The sequence below is a fragment of the Dendrobates tinctorius genome, unplaced genomic scaffold (genome assembly GCF_039654945.1).
Source record: "Dendrobates tinctorius isolate UK_male_01 unplaced genomic scaffold, ASM3965494v1 ptg000158l, whole genome shotgun sequence".
NCBI lineage: Eukaryota > Metazoa > Chordata > Amphibia > Anura > Dendrobatidae > Dendrobates > Dendrobates tinctorius.
Window position 1 is genome coordinate 35,103,943 of NW_027361825.1, and position 22,895 is coordinate 35,126,837.

Genomic DNA, 22,895 nt, shown 5'->3' on the forward strand with positions numbered 1-22,895 from the left:
CCCAGTGTAAAAAATATATATAAATTCATTAAAAAAAATAAATCACATGTAGTGTTGCTGCATCTGTAAAAGTCCAATTTATGAAACTACAAAACTGGTTGTGGTCACTGCACCATCTAATAAAATAAAAGCAATAGAAACGTCATAGCTACCCCAAAATGGGATCAATAAAAATTAGGGTTTGTCAAATCAATTTACGGGCTCAGGACAGGAGATCCTGGGTATGGCCGGACATTCCAGTATGTACATGGATCATCAAATACAAACGCCGTAAAAATGGCAGGTTTCCCGATCTCCTGGGGACTGCTGATATCAGAAGGTGTGGACCACCCTGATCTCATACCGCTATGCCCTGTGCACAGTGCTACCAATAGGTTGTCAGTTGTTATGTCTGGACAACCCCTTTAAATTTGGGAACATTCAAGCACCGTCCCCTAAGATTCATTATGGGCGTGGTCTCACTAACCCCACCCGTCTTGTTTGTGTCCTATATTGCACTGTCTTCTTTGAAAATCCCTTCTCAAAAATGGGCACGTCTGCTACCATGTAGCATCACTACTGGAGAACTACAAATCGCAGCACGTACACTACACACGCAGACTGGTGCCTTGCAAACACATCGCTGCAGAAAGGACAAGGTCTGAGACTTTTCAGCGCGCATGCGTAGCTCTCTTCTTCCTGGTCACCAAGAGGTCTCACTAACAGTCGTTAATACGCAGGCGCAAACCTTCTGTCTCAGCTGTTTCGAGTTTGCTGCTAGCTGATGCGGGATCCGTCTGCTTTCAACTGCGCCTGCGCAACCTTGTAGCCGTCTTCTAAGCGCCCCCTGCAGGAACTCACCGGCACTTACTGCGCCTGCGCTGCAAGAACTGGTCCATGAGATGATTTTCTGAAAGGGATTCTGCAGCATCCTCTCCCCGGATCGTTATCTGCAGATGCTCCTGCTGCACACCGGTGTCCAGGGCCTGGTAAGAGGGCCCGGGACCCAATGACCTCTACATTGCAGCACAGCAGAGGGACCAGGAGGGGAGCAGAAGAAAGTGGGTGACATTTTATGGCCTTATCATGGTGAAGGTAGGACCATGCCCTGCTGCTTGGGGTACAACTGTAATGGGGGCTCTGTGCTGGGGTAAGGACAGCTAGATTGTCATAGTGCAGGCAATAGTGATGTGCAAGTTCTAGTGCAGGAGATATGTGTGTGTGTGTGTATATATATCTATAATGTGTGGGTGTGTATGTATGTATATATATATATATATATATATGTATGTGTGTGTGTATATATAATGTATGTATATATATGTGTATATATATATATAATGTGTGTGTGTATATATATATAATGTATGTATATATATGTGTATATATATATATAATGTGTGTGTATATATATATAATGTATGTATATATGTGTGTGTGTATATGTATATATATAATGTGTGTGTATATATAATGTATGTATGTATATATATATATGTGTGTATATATATATAATGTATGTATGACACGCACACACTGTTTCCCCATTATGTAGATAGGGGCAAAATTGTTTGGTGAATTGGAACGCGCGGGGTTAAAATTTCGCCTCACAACATAGCTTATGACACTCTCGGGGTCCAGACGTGTGACTGTGCCAAATTTTGTGGCTGTAGCTGCGACGGTGCGGATGCCTATCCCGGACATACACACATACATACATACATACATACATACATACATACTGTACATACATACACACTTTGAGCTTTATATATTAGATAATGTTTGTGTATATATATATAATGTGTGTGTGTGTATATACAGTTGTGGCCAAAAGTATTGACACCCCTGTAATTCTGTCAGATAATACTCAGTTTCTTCCTGAAAATGATTGCAAACACAAATTCTTTGGTATTATTATCTTCATTTAATTTGTCTTAAATGAAAAAACACAAAAAGAATTGTCCTAAAGCCAAATTGGATATAATTCCACACCAAACATAAAAAAGAGGGTGGACAAAAGTATTGGCACTGTGCGAAAAATCATGTGATGCTTCTCTAATTTGTGTAATTAACAGCACCTGTAACTTACCTGTGGCACTTAACAGGTGTTGGCAATAACTAAATCACACTTGCAGCCAGTTGACATGGATTAAAGTTGACTCAACCTCTGTCCTGTGTCCTTGTGTGTACCACATTGAGCATGGAGAAAAAAAAGAAGACCAAAGAACTGTCTGAGGACTTGAGAAACCAAATTGTGAGGAAGCATGAGCAATCTCAAGGCTACAAGTCCATCTCCAAAGACCTGAATGTTCCTGTGTCTACCGTGCGCAGTGTCATCAAGAAGTTTAAAGCCCATGGCACTGTGGCTAACCTCCCTAGATGTGGACGGAAAAGAAAAATTGACAAGAGATTTCAACGCAAGATTGTGCGGATGTTGGATAAAGAACCTCGACTAACATCCAAACAAGTTCAAGCTGCCCTGCAGTCCGAGGGTACAACAGTGTCAACCCGTACTATCCGTCGGAGTCTGAATGAAAAGGGACTGTATGGTAGGAGACCCATGAAGACCCCACTTCTTACCCTGAGACATAAAAAAGCCAGGCTGGAGTTTGCCAAAACTTACCTGAAAAAGCCTAAAACGTTTTGGAAGAATGTTCTCTGGTCAGATGAGACAAAAGTAGAGCTTTTTGGGCAAAGGCATCAACATAGAGTTTACAGGAGAAAAAAAGAGGCATCCAAAGAAAAGAACACGGTCCCTACAGTCAAACATGGCAGAGGTTCCCTGATGTTTTGGGGTTGCCTTGCTGCCTCTGGCACTGGACTGCTTGACCGTGTGCATGGCATTATGAAGTCTGAAGACTACCAACAAATTTTGCAGCATAATGTAGGGCCCAGTGTGAGAAAGCTTGGTCTCCCTCAGAGGTCATGGGTTTTCCAGCAGGACAATGACCCAAAACACACTACAAAAAGCACTAGAAAATGGTTTGAGAGAAAGCACTGGAGACTTCTAAGGTGGCCAGCAATGAGTCCAGACCTGAATCCCATAGAACACCTGTGGAGAGATCTAAAAATGGCAGTTTGGAGAAGGCACCCTTCTAATATCAGGGACCGGGAGCAGTTTGCCAAAGAAGAATGGTCTAAAATTCCAGCAGAGCAATGTAAGAAACTCATTGATGGTTACCGGAAGTGGTTGGTCGCAGTTATTTTGGCTAAAGGTTGTGCAACCAAGTATTAGGCTGAGGGTGCCAATACTTTTGTCTGGCCCATTTTTGGAGTTTTGTGTGAAATGATCAATGTTTTGCTTTTTGCTTCATTCTCTTTTGTGTTTTTTCATGTAAGACAAATTAAATGAAGATAATAATACCAAAGAATTTGTGTTTGCAATCATTTTCAGGAAGAAACTGAGTATTATCTGACAGAATTGCAGGGGTGTCAATACTTTTGGCCACAACTGTATATATATATATTTATGTGTGTGTCTGTGTGTGTGTGTGTATATATATATTATACTGTATATGTGCAATATATAAACATATATGTATTGCACTTATTCATACAGACACACCTACATACACATATATACAGACACACATGCAGCATATTTATACATACATACGCAGCCAAACACATATGCAATATATACACATGCACACATACATACACAAATTTATACTTACACAGATACATATAAATATATATATATACACACATAAAAAATATACACACAAATACATGCACACCCATGCACATGCAATATATACACACATAGTATTTATATACACATACACATCTTTCTACTTACACACATATATGTACACAAATACGTACACACCCATACACATACAATATATACACACATATATTTATACATACACCCATACACATATACACACATACAATTTATATGCACACATATATACATATACAGACACATTAATAAATGCACAGACATACACATATTTTATACTTACATGTATATACTCATACACACACATATGCAATATATATATATACACACATACAAAATATAAACACAAATACATACACACCCATGCACATATACATACATACATACATACAATATATACTATATACATATGGCGTTTATATGTATACAAACACACACACATACATGCATATTTACATATTTATTTATACATGCACACACCCATACACACATACAGACTCATTTATTAATGTAATATATATATATATATATATATATATATACACACACACACAATTCTTCATACATACACACTTCTATACATATATACACAATTCTAGGCCTTCTCTGGTTGCAATCGCCCATCTTACTAATGCACAATCACAGTATTCAGGCAGATGGTATGAATATGGGCATAATCCCATGTCATTTAATCCGTAGACCTGACTGAACTGCCATATTGAGTGCACATATGTACTCCCTGGGTGGGCATGCAGTGTGCAGCAGCTGTGTTCATGTGATTATTAGCGACAGTGTGGGGCTTTTAATACTGGTTGTGGGCAGACCGCGGGCACCATGTATATATGATAACAAGAGATTAGATATTATATGTCTAGAGGGTTATATAGAACGTGGACGGGATAAAAATATGCATGCAGAACAATAGACGTGGTACTGTGCAGCATGCTATAGTGGGTATACAGGACAATAGTAATGTGCGGCCGCCCCTAGGTTATTTCTTATCTCTTTTATCGGAAAGTTATGGTATAGCCAATCTGGACACTTTGTGTAAGGACGGCCGTCCTGTCCTGGTCTGCAGATCTGGAGTGGAGGAGGTATCAGTGAATAACACATAATACTGGTAATATATTTTATCACCTAGCTGTTCCCCAGTGCCCTAAGAGATGATTTACCCCTTGTATGATCAGGGGTCCGATCACAGAGATATAATTACACTTAGGCCTCATACCCATTGGCGATTTAAAAACGGTCCAATTTCTGGACTGGAAAAAAGGGTGGAGTACTATGCCAGTGTCATGCGATTTCTTTGCGATTTTTTTTTTTTTTTTTTCCGTTTTTCTTCCTTTTTTTACCCTGCCACTCTTTTTCTTCAGTCATTTACAGGACCATTTACAGTGTTCTATACCACAGAATGGTGATGTATCCGTTAAAAATGGATGGAAAACGAATGGTCCGTTTTTTTAATCGCACCCATTGACTTCTATTGTCAAAAATCGCTGCAAATCGCAGCATACTGCGATTTTTTTCTCAGACTGATTTTGGCTGAGAAAAAAATCGCAAGTGAGATGTCACCCATTCACTAACATGGGTCAGAGTGCAATCCGATTAAAGATCGGATTGCAATCGTCCGATTTTATCGCCAGTGAATATGAGGTCTTATAGTATATAGTGGAGTGTTCCTTAAAAAAGAAATGGAGCAGGGAGGGTCTTCTGTCCTTTTAGGATCTCACTCCCCAATGCTTCTCTCCTAACCTGGCCATTAGTTAGCTGTCATCGCCTACAGCTGTTTCTTCCACCCGTCCCCCCCATCCTCCTCCATTTATATGCATGCATGCTTGGCTGAGCATGCATGTATTCCAAATAGTAAGAGGGAGTAGACAGATGATAGTCAGCTGAACCTGAAGATTCTGTTGGGATCAGTAGGCCATCTACTGTATATGGGGGTCCGCCGACTCTTGCCCCAACAGATTATGTGGATTGGAAGCAGGATTGGGCTATTGGGACTTCAGTGCCCCATCCCTTTGTTTTTCAAGGAAGATAAGTAGCTGCCAGACACCTTCTCCTCTCTCCGCTGTTATAAAAACATGAAGGCTTGGCCAAGCACTAGTTAAATGATTATGGGGGGATTCAGGTGAGGTTTACAGAATAGGACAGACCCCTCTGGTGCAGCTTATCTTCCTTAATTGGTTTTTCCCAACAGTAAAGATTATTACCTGTGCAAAAAAAAAAAATAGTTGATAACTTTGCAGATCTGTAGAGGTCCGTTCTTTCTCCATATATTCGCTATAGGGCTGCTGGAAAAAGCCAAGCACCATTCTTGGCCATTGCCAGCAGTCCCGTAGAGAATGAATGGAGTAGCGACACAGACTAGAACTTCAGTTTTGGGATCGGTCCCCCTGTAATCTGCAGGATATAACATTTCCTGTGTTTTGGGGATTATTTTGTAATGTTGGGAATAGCCCTTTAAAATCAAGAATATCCAAATTGCCTGACCCATCCTTGGTGATTTCTGTGTCTTACATGCACTTTAAGGTGGAAGGCGTTCTCATTCTGGGGGTCAGAACATGTGATGTCCTATTGCAAAGTCATAGCTAAATTCGATAAATTGAAAAATCCTTTTAGATAATAGAAAATAAATGAAGCCTTATATGAACTGATATCATTTAATCAACCCCTATAGAGTCCATCCGAAATCAATGGAGGTCCGTCTTCAACAGTGTTTTGCAAAATTAAAGCACTGTCCATGGAAAACGATAACATTCCTATAGTCATTTTGCTTTTTTCAGTGCTCTCATTTCTCACATGATGCTCAATGTCCTTTGTGGCCACTACAGATGTGTCTGTAGTTTTGCAGTCCTCCCATATAAACAGGTTCGCCTTTACACATCGGCTCCGCTGACGCTGCAGTGTGCCCGCCTGTTTACTGTTCGCTTGCCATATGGGTGGGGGAAAGCTGCAGAGATCAGGACTCTCCAGACGTGATCCTGCAGCATTAATGCAATAGTCTTAGTACTTGATACAGACTCGTGTAATTCCTCGGGACTTAGAATGACCATGTCATTGAGACGGACGCACTAATAAAAGTAAGCTAATGGGTGCGATGGCATCCACCATACTTCCCAACGAGCTCCTGATCAGGGTCATTGGAGGAAAATCTCCCTCGCTGTATATAAAACTGCACATATGTCCTCACTGAATGGATATAAGGTGAGCTGGCTGGAAATGAGCTCTGTTGGTTTCCTGAATGTCGGGCTAGACGCTTATGAGGGTCCTGAAGTTTTATTTCCAGTATTGTCTGAGAATTGCCCAATAAGTGTATCCGACCAAACTCAAAAAGTGCACATTTTACTTATAATAGAGTAATATTACTTATAATAGAGTAATATATCAGAAGAGTGGAGGAAGATGGCACCAATATATACTGGTAGTGTACCATGTGGGGGTCTTTACAGCTGTCCAACAGAGTTATCCAAAAGTGGCTCTAGTAACATGAGGGGTTTAGACCTTTTCAGATGTAGGGATTGCTAACTGATATTTCCCAGAAAGAAGGATGGGAATTGAAGGAGAAAGTTTGGCAGACGGATAAGACTGGGAGGATGTACGGATCCAAGTGGGAAGCTGAAGAAAAGCAGGTACATCCCAAGGTATGCTACGATACTGAGGGTGGTGAGCACACATAAAGTTGTCTTGCAGGGTTGTTCCCAAAATATCAAGTTCTCCATAGGATTGGAAATTATTTGCTTATTGCTAGGGGTCCCTCCTATCCATACAAGACTGACCTCTGAAGACCCCCGTTCTTGGAGTGCCAGAACCACATTCTTGGGGTTCCAGCAATCGGCAAGTTATTGCCTCTACTGAGGATAACTTGCTATTTTGGGAATACCCCTTTAAACTCTGTTTGAACAAGGCAAACAATCGTAGAGTGCCTATTAGCGCAGCTGACAAAATTTAGAGGGAGGTTTTCCTGTGTGTTTCAGTCTATCTGTAGCGGAAAAACTAAATTGTCCATGCGATGGAGATTGATAAAGAGAAGTAACTGGAAGCTATGACCACCTCATCTTCACAGAGGACCCATGAGCAGTGGTACAAGCTTCCTTACCACCATACCTGGCACAGATTGGATGGAAGTCTTGTCCATGAGGATGCTTCTCGATGTATGGTGGGTGGTATATCCTGGGTGGCCATAGCAGTAAAATCATTTGAAAAGTAAGAGCCAAATGACAGGCAACTCGGAGAGAATGGTAGACAGGTGATTGAGATATTGTCTGGCAGCACCAATACACATATATAATTTTTTGTGCCGATTGTGGGCCTGTCTCTATTTCTGTCATTTATCCACTTCTTGAACCCAAAAAATTAGACATTGACAGTGTATCTAATCAATATACCATTATTTTCAATGCTGGACGTTGTTACACCTATTTTGTTTTCATTTTTCTGGTAGTTGTGATGGCAAATGTGAGCCCAGAACTTGATAACATGGAGGTGCAAACTCCCCCGAATAACAACAATCGCTGGGATCAGACTGAGCGTCCGTGGGATGAACCTGCAGCTTCTGGCAAACTGTTTGAGTGTTCCAGGATCAAAGCTTTGGCCGGTAAGAGTGATGCTCCCTGGCAGCAAATCTTGAACCTTTCTTGTAAAAAGCAGTAATTCATGGTGGAATACAGGAGATAAAATATTGTAGGATTTTATTTACTACCTCCTTTCTTACACCATTGCCCCTATCCATATGCTTTATTTGGGTGTCACGGGGGGGATACTGTGACAGAGAGAGGTCAGAAGATCTCAGCGTCTGGTTACACAAACTCCTCCATTTATTATAACTGCTTCACCAGTCTATTACACAGTGCAGTTTTTTTTTGCTAAGTCATGGCAAGTGTTAATCAGTGAAGTTGATTTCCTGGAGATCTCCATCCTGACTTGCCTCAGCTGTTCTGTGTTGGCCACTCCTCTCTGGTATATATGCTCCTCATTGCAGTTGGGAGTTGCCAGTGATTGTTATACTTCCTGGTTTGGTGTTGAAGCAGAAAGTTTAATGGTTGGAGTTTTGCGGTTGGAGAATTTTTCTGGAGATTTATGCGTAGAGTTGGTGTGCGTGTTTATCATTATCCTCTCACAATTGATTTCCTCTTCCTATACCTCCCCTGTTTCCAACTCGGTTGTGTTTTGAGTGTGTTTGTATGATTGAAGTTTCTTTTTATCCCTGTCTGTTTATACCTGTCTGGTTAGGCCTGTTTCACACATCCATTTGTCACCATCAGTCAAAATCCGCCGTTTTGGAAAAAAACCGGATCCGTTTTTTCCACCATTGACTTTCATTATCGTCGGATTTTGACTGATGGCCATCCGTAGCATCCGCATTTTTGCGGATCCGCCAATATTTTGGCGTCCGCTGACCTGACCGGACGGACCCTGCAATGTTTTTTCTCTCTCCGGATCCGCTATTTTCTGTTTTAACCCGCAATTCTGTCTGTCTGCTGGATGAAAATCTCTCTCTCATCGAGCGATCTCCAGCCCCATTTCTCTCATCGCGCGATCTCCAGCCCCATTTCTCTCATCACGCGATCTCCATGCTCTCACCCACATCCCGCGAGATGATCGCTCACCGCAGATGCCCGCTCACTACATCCGCCGGTATTAATTTTTTTTTTTTTTTTTATTTTTCCCCAGGCACGGCTCCTTAAAATTTTTAACATCGGCGGATCCGTACATCCGCCGACCCCCGTTTCTGTCAGTCCGCCTGCGGATCCGTTTTCCGCTATTTTGGCGTATTGAGACTGACAGAAAAGACTGATGTGTGAAACAGGCCTTAATGTTTTCCGAAACACTTTGGCCCCCTCATCTCCCTTGGTGGGGGAGAGATCAGATAAGGGTTGGAGCATAACTAGTCTACACAATCCGGTCGACAAGGATAAACTAGGGCAGCCCTAGATTTATGAATCAGGTAGGTGCCTACAGTCCCTTGACACTATATGACACTGGCCCAACAATTTTGGATCAATTATGAATTCTGTGGCTGCTCTGACTGGAGGTGGCAGACTTGCGCTCCGTGACTTTACAGCTCTCATTGACTCCAGGATTAGGACCCTGGCAACACATGGTGGAACCCAAGATCACTTTGCTGGATAGGTTCTCTGGGGGTTGGGATTCAACCTGGACAGTGCCAAGATGCGACTGTCCCGGCTGATAACCACTGGTGAATGAGATGCTACGAGCGCAGCCTCAGTGACTAGCGGTGACGTCACTGAGGCTGCCGGGCTGAACTGCGGTGACCTCTAGACAATGGAAAAATGCCAGTGATGAGGTGACCGCAGTTCAAGCTTAGTGTCTTTACAGCAGATCACCATGAAAAATTGTCACGGTGATCTGCTGTGAAGACACTGTAGTCACCTCATCACTGGCATTTTCCCACGGTCCAGAGGTCACCGCAGTTCACTGCTAGTCACTGAGGCTGCACTTGCAGCATCTTATTCACCAGTGTTTTTCAGCCGGGACGGTCGCATCCTGGCACCATCCAGGTTGAAAACTGTATATCCCCCAGACATGGATTACGGCGTGGGACAGAACGACGGACGGGTATGGTATATTGTTTTTTATTTTACTTTTATTACAGGAGATCGAGGGCTTTGCAGGAATTAGGTGAGGTCATAATTATGGTTTAATTAAGAATATTAAAGGAGTCTGTGTCATTATTTCAAATAAAGGACTTTATTCTGGGTGTCTGTGTTTTCTCTCCTGACGGTGATATCAACCCCCCAACTATTAACCCCACTTGCCACCGCTACAGGGCAAGTAGGAAGAGCCCTGTAGCGGTGGCAGAGATGCGCCTTTTCTGGGGTGGCTGAGAGATTATGTTTTTAGCTTGGGGGGCCAGTATCCATGGCCCCTTCCTAGGCTATTAATATCAGCCCACAGGTGTCTGCATAGCCTTTGCTGGTTATTAATTATAGGGGGATCCTATGTAATTTTTTTTTTAGGGTCCCCCATTTTAATAGCCAGTAAAGGCTAAGTATACAGTTGTGAGCTGATATTAATAGCCTGGGACGCTCCATGGATATTACCCCCTTCCCAGGCTATAAATATCTGCCCCTACGCCATTTTTTTCGGAAAAATTATCTTTTATTAAATACATGTCCGGTAATTTGCACACACTCTGTACTAATTGTATTTGTCACTGACATCTACCTATTTCATTTGTATTTACTGTATGTAATCCATCTCTTCTATCCTGTTGGCTCCTGCTGTGATTTTACAGAACCCGGCAGATGAATTACCAGATTTTCTTGTATCTCTCTATGCAATATAAATACATATTTGTCACTGACATAGAATAGATATATATCTATTCTATTCTAACCTGTCATTCTGTGATTGTACTGTAGGCGGCAGATCATTTGCCGGCTTTTAATATATATATGTAGAAATTTTTGCTAATTTATTTAAACAGAAAAACTGAAATATCACACATGGTCATAGGTATTCAGACCCTTTGCTCAATATTGAGCAGAAGCACCCTTTTGAGCCAGAACAGCCATGAGCCTTCTTGGGAATGATGCAACAAGTTTTTCACACCTGGATTTGGGGATCCTCTGCCATTCTTCCTTGCAGATCCTCTCCAGTTCCATCAGGCTGGATGATGAACGTTGGTGGACAGCCATTTTCAGGTCTCTCCAGAGATGCTCAATTGGGTTTAGGTCAGGCTGTCATACAAGCGGTGGATACCGCGTTTTGATCTACACACCCCAAACCGACCTTCACAAGCACCACATTGATTACACCGCTTATCTTGTGCTCCCTCTCAGCTACAGTCCTGGATGGACCTATGGTTCAAGAGCACTTAGTTTTTCATATCAAACGCCTGTTTTTTATGGCCAAGCATCTCACAATGTGCATCATCCTAATTTGAATCCAAGGAGTTAGATACTGCACCAAAATCAATATATATTGAGTCTGGCTAGTTTACCAGCCCATACGCAAACAGTATCAAGTGAGTGCACAGTGCACACCTGCACCAACCTTGATAGCAAGAATCAATATATGCAAAATTTTGGACCTGCATTTAGTCACCATACTGTGACATCAGTCGGCAGACTGACGAAGGCCTGTTGTGGGCCGAAACGTTTCTGAGACTGCACATAATAAAATTTTCTTTCAAAAAGGATCATTCAAGTTGAGTGCCAAGTTACTATTTGCTAGGTCAGGGCTTTGGCTGGGCCAGTCAAGAATGGTCACAGATTTGTTCTGAAGCCACTCCTTTGTTATTTTAGCTGTATGCTTAGGGTCATTGTCTTATTGGAAGGTGAAACTTCGGCCAAGTCTGAGGTCCAGAGCACTCTGGAAGATGTTTTCATCCAGGATATCTCTGTACTTGGCCCCATTCATGTTTCCTTCAGTTGCTACCAGTTGTCCTGTCCTTGTAGCTGAAAAACACCCCCATAGCATGATGCTGCCACCACCATGTTTCATCAGACCAGAAAATCTTATTTCTCATAGTCTAGGAGTCCTTCATGTGTTTTTTTTAGCAAACTCTATGTGGGCTTTCATATGTCTGAGGAGACACTTCCGTCGGGCCACTCTGCCATAAAGGCAGGGCTGCAGTGATAGTTGACTTTGTGGAATTTTTTCCCATCTCCCTACTGCATCTGTGGAACTTAGCCACAGTGATCTTGGAGTTCTTCTTTACCTCTCTCACCAATGCTCTTCTCCCACGATTGCTCAGTTTGGCTGGACGGCCAGGTCTAGGAAGACTTCTGGTGGTCCCAAACTTCTTCCATTTAAGGAATATGGAGGCCACTGTGCTCTTAGGAACCTTGAGTACTGCAGAAATTCTTTTGTAACCTTGGCTAGATGTGTGCCTTGCCACAAATCTGTCTCTGAGCTCCTTGGCCAGTTCCTTTGACCTCATGATTCTCATTTGGTCTGACATGCACTGTGAGCTGTGAGGTCTTATATAGACAGGTGTGTACCTTTACAAATCAAGTCCTCTCAGTCTTATTAAACACAGTTGGACTCCAATAAAGGAGTAGAACCATCTCAAGGAGGATCACAAGGGAATGGACAGCTTGTGACTTAAATATGAGTGTCTGAGCAAAGGGTCTTCCGTACCCACTGTGTGTGTGTGTGTGTATATATATATGTATATGTATAATGTGTGTGTATGTTACGGCGGCGGAACACGCTTAAAAAGATGCAGGGCGTCACAACTGCGAATGTCCGACAGACTGCAACCGCAGCGCGGTGTGCACGGAGCCACAGAGGAGACACCGCAAACTTGCTGGCGTGATGCAGGACGCTAGCTGCTGGAAAAGTATAGCTGGAGCGCGCTGACGCTAGCGCTGCTACTGGTGGCTGCCCAATCACTCACACAATCGTAATATCAGAGGAAAGGGGTTTCATAATAAGTCAGTCACCAGTCCAAGCATCCATCACCATACATACAGCAGCAGTATGAAAATACTAGCGCATGGCATAGCGGCCATGCGCACTTTTTATAGCGTACGGGACCTGCCGGAAATCTCCAGAGCCCTGAGCATAACCAATCAAATCAGGAGCAGGACCTGAGCACCTGACTCCTGAACTCCAATGAGAGCTAGTCCCGTGAGTAGGCTCAGAAGCTGGGACAAAGGACTTAGCCTCTGGAGACAAATGTGTGAATCTGGATTCCCGCATAGGCATTATAGAACCCAGATTCCTAACATTACCCCCCCTCCTAGGGCCCCCTCCTCCCTGAACCCTCCGGTCCACCAACCTGTGCCCGACAGAGGTACAGGTCTCAGACTCGTCAAAAGGTGAGCCTGATGTCCCGGTAGGTGAAACCGAAAAGCGGGACACACGGACGGTATCAGGAGAGGCCAGATCGCCAGGTCTCAGGAGGGATACCCGGGAGACAATGGGAGTTTTAGGAGATGGCCGCCGTGTAGCGACGGGTGTAGCCACACTCCGTTCGGGAAGAGAATCCCGAGCACATAGGGTGCATGCCCGAATAAATTTCTTTACGTCCCGAGCCCTGTGTGGCCACCAATACGCCCAGGCCAAAGACTTCGTGGTCTGCATATAGCCACGATGGCCGTCCGCATTGGGCGCGTGTGCCCACGCGAGGACTTTAGGCCGCTGGCAAGGAGGGACAAAGGTCTCGCTTACCGGCTCACAGTCAGAGCATTGCGGGGAACTGTCTTCCTGGGAAGCAGCTAGTAGGTGGTGACAACTGCATACAGGCTCTTGAACCGGACTTGTCTCAGACATGGCGCGAGACACCTCCATGGGCTCGGGTGGCGGAACCTCTGGTTCAGACACCTCCAGAGGCTCAAAAAATTTGGGAGCCGGAGTACCTCTCCGTTTGGAGTGTGCTCGCTCCAAACCACGCTCCGAAAAACGGTGGTCAATCCGCGAGGAGATTGATATTAACTCCTCGAGATTGGTAGGAATTTCTCTCGTGGAGAGGGCATCCTTTAATTAGAGCCTTGTCGGACCACTCCAACTCGGACGCCAGTGTCCGAAAACGGACGGCGTATTGACTGACCGAGAGTGATCCTTGGGACAAGGCGAGCAATTGCAGAGAGGTATCATGTGTAACCCGTGGACCCAGAAACACCTGCCTGATAGCGGTTAACAAATTAGCTGCGGTCCGGATATCCGGGTCACCACGCTCCCATAATGGCGTGGCCCATTCCAGCGCCTTGCCCGACAGTAGGGATATAATAAAGGCCACCTTGGCCCGCTCTGTAGGGAATTGCGCAGCCAGCAGCTCCAGGTGAATCGAGCACTGGCTGATAAAACCTCTACAGGAGGTGCCATTCCCAGAATATTTTTCGGGTAACGGGAGGCGGGTAACTGTCGGTGCAAGGGCAGACATGGACATACGCCCAACCGCGTCCGTAAGTGCTTGGACAGCAGCATCTGTGGCCTGCGAAGCTGCGAGAGCTCTCTCAAGGGTAGCAAGACGAGCCTCGAGCTGACGCACAAGCTGTAACAGCTGCTGCTGATCTGCCATCTTTAGCCAGACCCTGGCGATAGTATTATGTTACGGCGGCGGAACACGCTTAAAAAAATATAAATAAGCGTGTTCGCCGCCCGGGGTCCACCGTGCGGCAGATGGAAAGACCGCTGCTAACAGAAGCAGAGCACTACGGCGGTAGTGTGCACTGGGTATAACTGCACCCAATATTCACAGAGGCAAGCTCTGTTCACACACAGAGCTGCACGCACAGAGTATACAAAAACGCTGAGTCTGTTCTATGTCACAGACTGACAGCAACACAGATTCGGTATTTAAGGTCACAGGAGTAGCCTTAAACCGCAGGACTACTCCGTCCAGACCTACCGTAACAAAAGATGCGGAGCGTCGCAACTGCGAACGTCCGACAGACTGCAACCGCAGCGCGGTGTGCACGGAGCCACAGAGGAGACACCGCAAACTCGCTGGCGCGATGCAGGACGCTAGCTGCTGGAAAAGTATAGCTGGAGCGCGCTGACGCTAGCGCTGCTACTGGTGGCTGCCCAATCACTCACACAATCGTAATATCAGAGGAAAGGGGTTTCATAATAAGTCAGTCACCAGTCCAAGCATCCATCACCATACATACAGCAGCAGTATGAAAATACTAGCGCATGGCATAGCGGCCATGCGCACTTTTTATAGCGTACGGGACCTGCCGGAAATCTCCAGAGCCCTGAGCATAACCAATCAAATCAGGAGCAGGACCTGAGCACCTGACTCCTGAACTCCAATGAGAGCTAGTCCCGTGAGCAGGCTCAGAAGCTGGGACAAAGGACTTAGCCTCTGGAGACAAATGTGTGAATCTGGATTCCCGCATAGGCATTATAGAACCCAGATTCCTAACAGTGTATATGTTTTGAAGAATATTTCGTTTTAAAACAATGTGTAAATGACAGAATTGCTGTATGTACATGCTCATGTTAAAATCGCATTGCAATCAGATAGCAATCGCACTGCATTCTGATATAATTCGGATGCTAGGTGTGAAAAATCGGACAAAAAGGGCATGACTCTCGCGTGAAACTTGCATGACAATTGCATCACACTCGTCCGACTCTCCTGCATCAAAATCGGACCAATTTTCAAATCGCTAGTGTGTCTCCAGCCTAGTTGTCATATTAGACCTTCCTTGTCTCCTGTTCCAGCAGGGTTTTTCTTTGTTAAGAAAAAAGATGAAGGGTTACGCCTCTGCCTAGATTTCCGTAAACTAAATCGGATCATGGTTCGGGATCCTTATCCTCTCCCTCTCATTCCTGATCTCTTTAACCAGATCATTGGAACTACCGTATATACTTGTGTATAAGCCGACCCGAGTATAAGCCGACCCCCCCCTAATTTTGCCACAAAAACTGGGAAAACGTATTGACTTGCGTATAAGCCTAGGGTGGAAAATGCAGCAGCTACTGGTAATTTCAAAAATAAAAATAGATACCAATAAAAGTAAAATTAATAGACATCAGTAGGTTAAATGTTTTTCAATATCCATATTGAATCAGGAACCCCATATAATGCTCCATACAGTTCATGATGGCCCCATAAGATGTTCCTTACAAAATACACCCCATATAATGCTGCACAAAGGTTAATAATGCCCCCATAAGATGCTCCATAGAATAATATGCCCCATATAATGCTCCATAAAGGTTTTGGCCCCATAAAATGCTCCATAGATTATGCCCCCATAAGATGCTCCATAGATTATGCCCCCATAAGATGCTCCATAGATTATGCCCCCATAAGATGTTCCATAGATTATGCCCCCCATATGCTGCTCCATAGATTATGCCCTCATATGCTGCTCCATAGATTATGCCCCCATATGCTGCTCCATAGTATATGCCCCCATATGCTGCTCCATAGACTATTCCCCCATATGCTGCCCCCATATGCTTCTCCATAGACTATGCCCCCATATGCTGCCCCATAGAATATGCCCCCATATGCTGCTCCATAAACTATCCCCCATATGCTGCTCCATAGACTATGCCCCCATGTGCTGCCCCCATAGAATATTCCCCCATAAGAATATGCCCCCATATGCTGCTCCATAGATTATGCCCCCATATGCTGCCCCATAGTATATGCCCCCATAAGATGCCCCCATAAGATGCTCCATATAGTATGCCCCCATATGCTGCTGCAAAAAAAAAATGCCATATTCACCTCTCCTGCTTAGGTCCCGGCACCTGAGATATTTACCTGTCCGGGGTCCATCGCTGCTCACCGCTGTCTGCCACTTCCTGTGTCAGCGACTGTTCAGTCAGCAGAGGGCGCGGCGCCCTCTGCTGCCTAAACGTCACTGACACAGGATGCAGCAGACAGCGGTGAGCAGCGATGGACTCGGGACAGGTGAATATCGCTATACTTACCCCCTCCTGGCGCGGTCTCTGCAGCCCCGCTTCTCCCACGGTCTCCCTTCCTGCCTTCAGCAGTCACGTGGTACCGCTCATTAAACTCATGAATATGCGCATATTCATGAGTTTAATGAGCGGTACCGCGTGACCGCTGAAGGCAGGAAGGGAGACCGTGGGAGAAGCGGGGGGGCTGCAGAGACCGCGCCGGGCGGGTCAGTATGATCTCTGACACCCCCGCTCCCCTCCCCCGCCAACCCCCAGGTATATGACTCGTGTATAAGCCGATAGGGGGACTTTCAGCCCAAAAAAATGGGCTGAAAATCTCGGCTTATACACGAGTATATACGGTAAGTTGTTTTCTAAACTGGACCTCAGGGGACTTATCTCATCTGTATAAGGCTATGTGCACACGTTGCGGATTCTGCTGCGCTTCCGCAGCGTTTTTGCCACTGCGGAAACGCAGCAGTTCCGCTGACCAAGTACAGTACAATGAAACCCTATGGGGTTTCAAAAACGCTGTGCTGACGGTGCGTTTTTTTCCGCGCGGTTTTGCTGTCAATTGTTTGTGCGGTTTCCGCAGCGGTTTCACACCTTTAACATAGTAGAGGTGTGAAACCGCAGGGCAAAACCGCAGACCAAACCGCAGGAAAACCGCAGGTCACTTTACCTGCGGTTTTACCTGCGTTTCCGCGCGGAAAAAACCGCAGCGGAATCCGCAACGTGTGCACATAGCCTTAGGGAGGGAGATGAGTGGAAGAATGCTTTTAATACATTAGAGGGACACTACGAAAACCTCCTCATGCCATTTGGGTTGACTAATGCTCCCACCATTTTTCAGCACTTTGTAAATGAAATTTTTTGTTGTCTGGCAAGTAAATTTGTGGGAGTCTATCTGAACGACATATTGATTTATTTGCCGGACCTCGAATCACATCAGGTACATGTCAGGCAGGTCTTGCAAATACTCGGGGACAATAAATTATATTTCACACTAGAGAAATGTATGTTTTCGGTTCAGGAGATGCTTTTTCTGGGATATTTCTTATCATCCACCGGTTTTAGCATGGATCCGGCGAAAGTCCAGGTGGTACTGGATTGTGATCATCCTGAAGACTTAAAAGCTTTACAAAGGTTTTTAGGGTTCGCCAGTGAGGCATTTGATACTTTAAAGAGATATTTTCCTTCTACGCTGATTCTTATACAGTATGATGTCAATTGTAGAGGCTGACACATCAGAAGTGGGGGTTGAGGCTGTATTGTCGCAGGGTTCGTCTCCAAGTAAATGGCATCCATGTGCATACTTCTCCAAGAAACTGTCTGACAAGAGAAACTATGACATTGCTGATAGGGAACTCTTGGCAATAAAGTGGGCCTTTGAGGAGTGGCATCATTTTTCGGAAGGGGCAGTTCATCCGGTCACGGTAATCACCAATCATAAAAATATTTTGTATTAGGAATCTGCCAAACATCTAACACCTAGACAGGCAAGATTGTCATTCCTTTTACCAGATCCAACTTTTTTGTGATTTATAGGCTAAGGGATAAGAAAGTTAACGTGGATGCTTTATCTCAGAAGAAGTAATTGTAATCCGGTTCCTATATTACAGAAAGGTATAGTTATTGCTACTATATGTTATGATCTGGAGAAGTAGGTCGTAGCTGTTCAGAGGGATGCCCCTGCGGCCTGTCCTTCAGGTAAACTATTCGTCCCTGTGAATCTCCATCTTAAAATTTTGAGTGAGCATCATGATTCGGTCCTGAGTAGACATCCTGTTAGTAAATCCACCACAGATCTTCTTACTCATCGTTTTTAGTGGTCTAGAATGCACCAGGATGTTCGGGAATATGTAGCTGTCTGCAGTATTTGTGTGCGTTCCAAACCTCGTCCGTCCAGGGCTCTTCAACCTTTGGCAATTCCCTGTAGACCATGGACTCATTTGTCTGTATACTTTAGTACTACAATAAATTCGCCTTGTTTATACTTAACATACAAAGAGGGTAGTGTAAAAAAATGAATCACTTATAAAAATGCCTCTATAATCAAAAAGTAAATACCATAACCAATAACATAAATCACAATGTCCCCCTGAAGAAATAAATGAACCAGGGCTGAGGACCAATTGGTATAAAAAGATATATTTTTATTAACAAAGAATTAAAAATATTCAACTAGAGAGATGTACATATCAATAAAGGGACGTTATAAACCCATTGATTTTTCACATGTATCAACCACCCAAATAATACACCATTATCAAAAATATTAATAAGTAAAAATTGCTGCACCTCACTTATCCTATAAAAACATCCACATGAATGCGAATACTATACAATGTGTTATGATAAATATCCATAAATCAATTAATAAGATAAGGGCTCTCAAAAATATATAACTACTGCAAAATGCCAAAAACCGCCAGTAATCTGGACTGTGTCGATTCCCATGAATATGTGTCAGCTGGGCAAATTTAATAACCATCTATATGGCAATGTCTTCCTTTTTTCGCGGTATATCAAACCGCTCTCCCCATATAAAAGGTGATTACCACCCTCTTTTGCGGTGTGGACCAACGTTCAAAGAAAAAACGGCCAGAATCCGCCTATTATGCATGATGACTGGCATAAGATATAAGCCCATACACCGGCATTATTGCAGCAATCATATAACAATAAGACAAATAATGTTATGGAGCAAGGCAGCCATTACCAGTGATCGACAAGGAGTCTCATTCATTTATTGTAGCGCTTAGATGTAGGAAATTTAATACTGTTCTTCAAGATCCAGCGATTCACTTTAAGTGATATTATGGGTTGAATTTTTCATGGTTTGGAGTGCTTACTTCTGGGCATGCGCCATGGTACTTTAACATTGTAATTGATTGCAGCTTGTTAGAGGATTATATAAACGGGGATTTCCCCTCCTTAGTCATGCCTCCCGTTGAAGCAAAAGCGAAACGCGCGTCGGGGCAGAGGGACGCCCGAGGAGACTCCTTGTCGATCACTGGTAATGGCTGCCTTGCTCCATAACATTATTTGTCTTATTGTTATATGATTGCTGCAATAATGCCGATGTATGGGCTTATATCTTATGCCAGTCATCATGCATAATAGGCGGATTCTGGCCGTTTTTTCTTTGAACGTTGGTCCACACCGCAAAAGAGGGTGGTAATCACCTTTTATATGGGGAGAGCGGTTTGATATACCGCGAAAAAAGGAAGACATTGCCATATAGATGGTTATTAAATTTGCCCAGCTGACACATATTCATGGGAATCGACACAGTCCAGATTACTGGCGGTTTTTGGCATTTTGCAGTAGTTATATATTTTTGAGAGCCCTTATCTTATTAATTGATTTATGGATATTTATCATAACACATTGTATAGTATTCGCATTCATGTGGATGTTTTTATAGGATAAGTGAGGTGCAGCAATTTTTACTTATTACTATTTTTGATAATGGTGTATTATTTGGGTGGTTGATACATGTGAAAAATCAATGGGTTTATAACGTCCCTTTATTGATATGTACATCTCTCTAGTTGAATATTTTTAATTCTTTGTTAATAAAAATATATCTTTTTATACCAATTGGTCCTCAGCCCTGGTTCATTTATTTCTTCAGGGGGACATTGTGATTTATTTTAGTGTAAAAAAATGTAAACATCCTATGAGACAATGTAATGAATAATATGTCATAAGTGACCATAATTAATGTCCACATATATTTATAACATTGGACTGTCAGTGACCAATTGCCAAAACTCATATAGAGAAAGGGGGGAGGGACGAATCCAAAAAGGCAACTAAAGGTCATAGTGAAAAATATTTTATTAAGTGGAATTGCAGGAAACAAATAGCTAAAAAACATGCAAGTACTAGTAAATCATTGGTAACACATGATTAGGACCCTGGGCACCATGTTGCCAATAGTATACCAATATTGTCATATACGACATGAAACCGTTATTTCCTCAGAATATACATGGCAAAATTGAGCAAAGTCTGCAATGAGCATATATTTCTAGCAAATGTTTGCAAAATTATGCCTAATTAGGAGCAGAAGTTATATGCAAAAAAACGCCATGTCATTAATGATATTACCTGAGAACAGACAGTGCAGGCAAAACAAGGGTCCCCGAGCCCGCCCCAACGCGCGTTTCGGACACACCTTCTTCAGGAGGCCTTGTTTATACTTAAGTTGAGTGCTAAGTTTCTACATACTTTCAAATATTAGAGTATGTCTGATCGGAGACGCTTGATGGGGCCCTGCCCTGTGTGTTTTGGTGATTTGGTGTGGTTGTGCTCAAAGAACATTAAGTTGAAGTTTCCTTCTTGGAAACTGTGACCCAGGTTAATTGGCCCCTATAGGATAGTTGCCATTGTTAATCCTGTAGCGTTTTGCCTTGCTTTGCCACCCACTTTTAAGATACATAATGTGTTTCACTGATCACTTGTCAAAAAATATATTGCTTCCTCTAAACCATCTCCACCACCACCTTCCCCAGTCAGTGCTGATAGGAATCTGGAATTCCAAATAGCGAAGATTATCGAATCTCTCTTGTTATGCCGGTCTCTCCAATATTTGATTCATTGGAAGGGTTACGGTCTTGAGGAGAGAATGTGGCTATCAGCGTCTGACGTTCATGCGATCAGGTTGGTCCAGTCTTTTCATGCTGCACATCCAGATAAACCTGGTTCTGAGGTTCCAGAGGTCCCTCTTGGAATTGGGTGGGTACTTTCATGGGGATACTGCAACAGAGAGGGGCCAGAAGGTTGTGGTGTTTGGATACACAAACTCCTCCTGCACTTATTAGAACTGTTTCACCATCCTGTCAAGCAGAGCAGGATTTCCTTGCTCTGTCATGGCAATGGTTAATCAGTTCAGATGATCTCCTGGAGGTCTCCATTCTGAATTGACTTAGCTGTTCTGTGTTGGCCACTCCCCTCTGGTATATATGCTCGTCACTGGCACTTGGGAAATGCCAGTGATAGTTCTACTTCCTGGTTTGGTGTTGAAGGAGAAAGTTCAGTGTTTGGAGTTGGCAGTTGGAGAGTTTTTCTAGAGATTGCTGAGTGGAGTTGGCTTGCGTATTTATCTTTATCCTCTTACATTTAGTTTCCCCTTCCTATAACTCCCCTGTTCCCACTCTGTTGTTTAGTGAATGTATTTGTATGATTGTACTTCTCTTTTATCTCTGTGTACCCCTGTCTGTCTAGTTAGTGTTTTCCTATACACTTCGGCCCCTCACCCAGCTAGGTACAAGACCCCTGCATCTCCGCCATATGGGAAAATCCGGGAGACAGGGATAAACTAGGGCGTCCCTAGTTCGAAGGATCGAGTAGGTGCCCACAGTCTCTTGACACTACATGATATAGGGCTTATGGAAATTGCAGAAAGGGATCTTCTTGGAACCCACCTCTATAAGCCAAAGTGGCCCTGCCCTTACATTGTACTGGCACTAATTTGACCATTCAGCTTCCCCAACGAATAACCGGCTGCAACTTCCCTCTGGTATGATTTTTAGGGGGTTTCAGAAGAATAAAGCTTGCGTGGAGGGGTCTTGATCAGACATCTGGTTTAATAATTACATACGTTCTCAGCTTTTTTTCCTCCTTTAATCCGTAGATGAACGGGATGCCGTGCAGAAGAAAACATTTACCAAGTGGATGAATTCTCATCTCTCTAAAGTTCCCTGTCGCGTGAATGACCTGTACAGTGACTTGCGAGATGGGTACATCATTACCAAACTGCTGGAAGTGCTCTCTGGGGAACAGCTGGTACGACTGTGTGATGGGGAATTTAGAAATGGTGGTGTAATCTTTTTTTTATGGATTTTTGAAGCTCAAAAGGAACCTAACACCTAGGGCA

General features: G+C 43.7%; 1 protein-coding gene across 1 annotated transcript in view; it reads left to right on the forward strand.

Moving 5' to 3' along the window:
• Nucleotides 1–892: 892 nt before the first annotated feature.
• Nucleotides 893–22,895, forward strand: part of SPTBN4 (spectrin beta, non-erythrocytic 4) — a 114,568-nt gene continuing 92,565 nt past the window's right edge. The window contains exons 1-3 of the mRNA XM_073549274.1: nucleotides 893–1,074; nucleotides 8,115–8,267; nucleotides 22,653–22,804. Of these exons, the coding sequence (XP_073405375.1) occupies nucleotides 8,120–8,267; nucleotides 22,653–22,804 (300 nt within the window). The 5' untranslated portion in view covers nucleotides 893–1,074; nucleotides 8,115–8,119. The remainder of the gene's footprint in view (nucleotides 1,075–8,114; nucleotides 8,268–22,652; nucleotides 22,805–22,895) is intronic.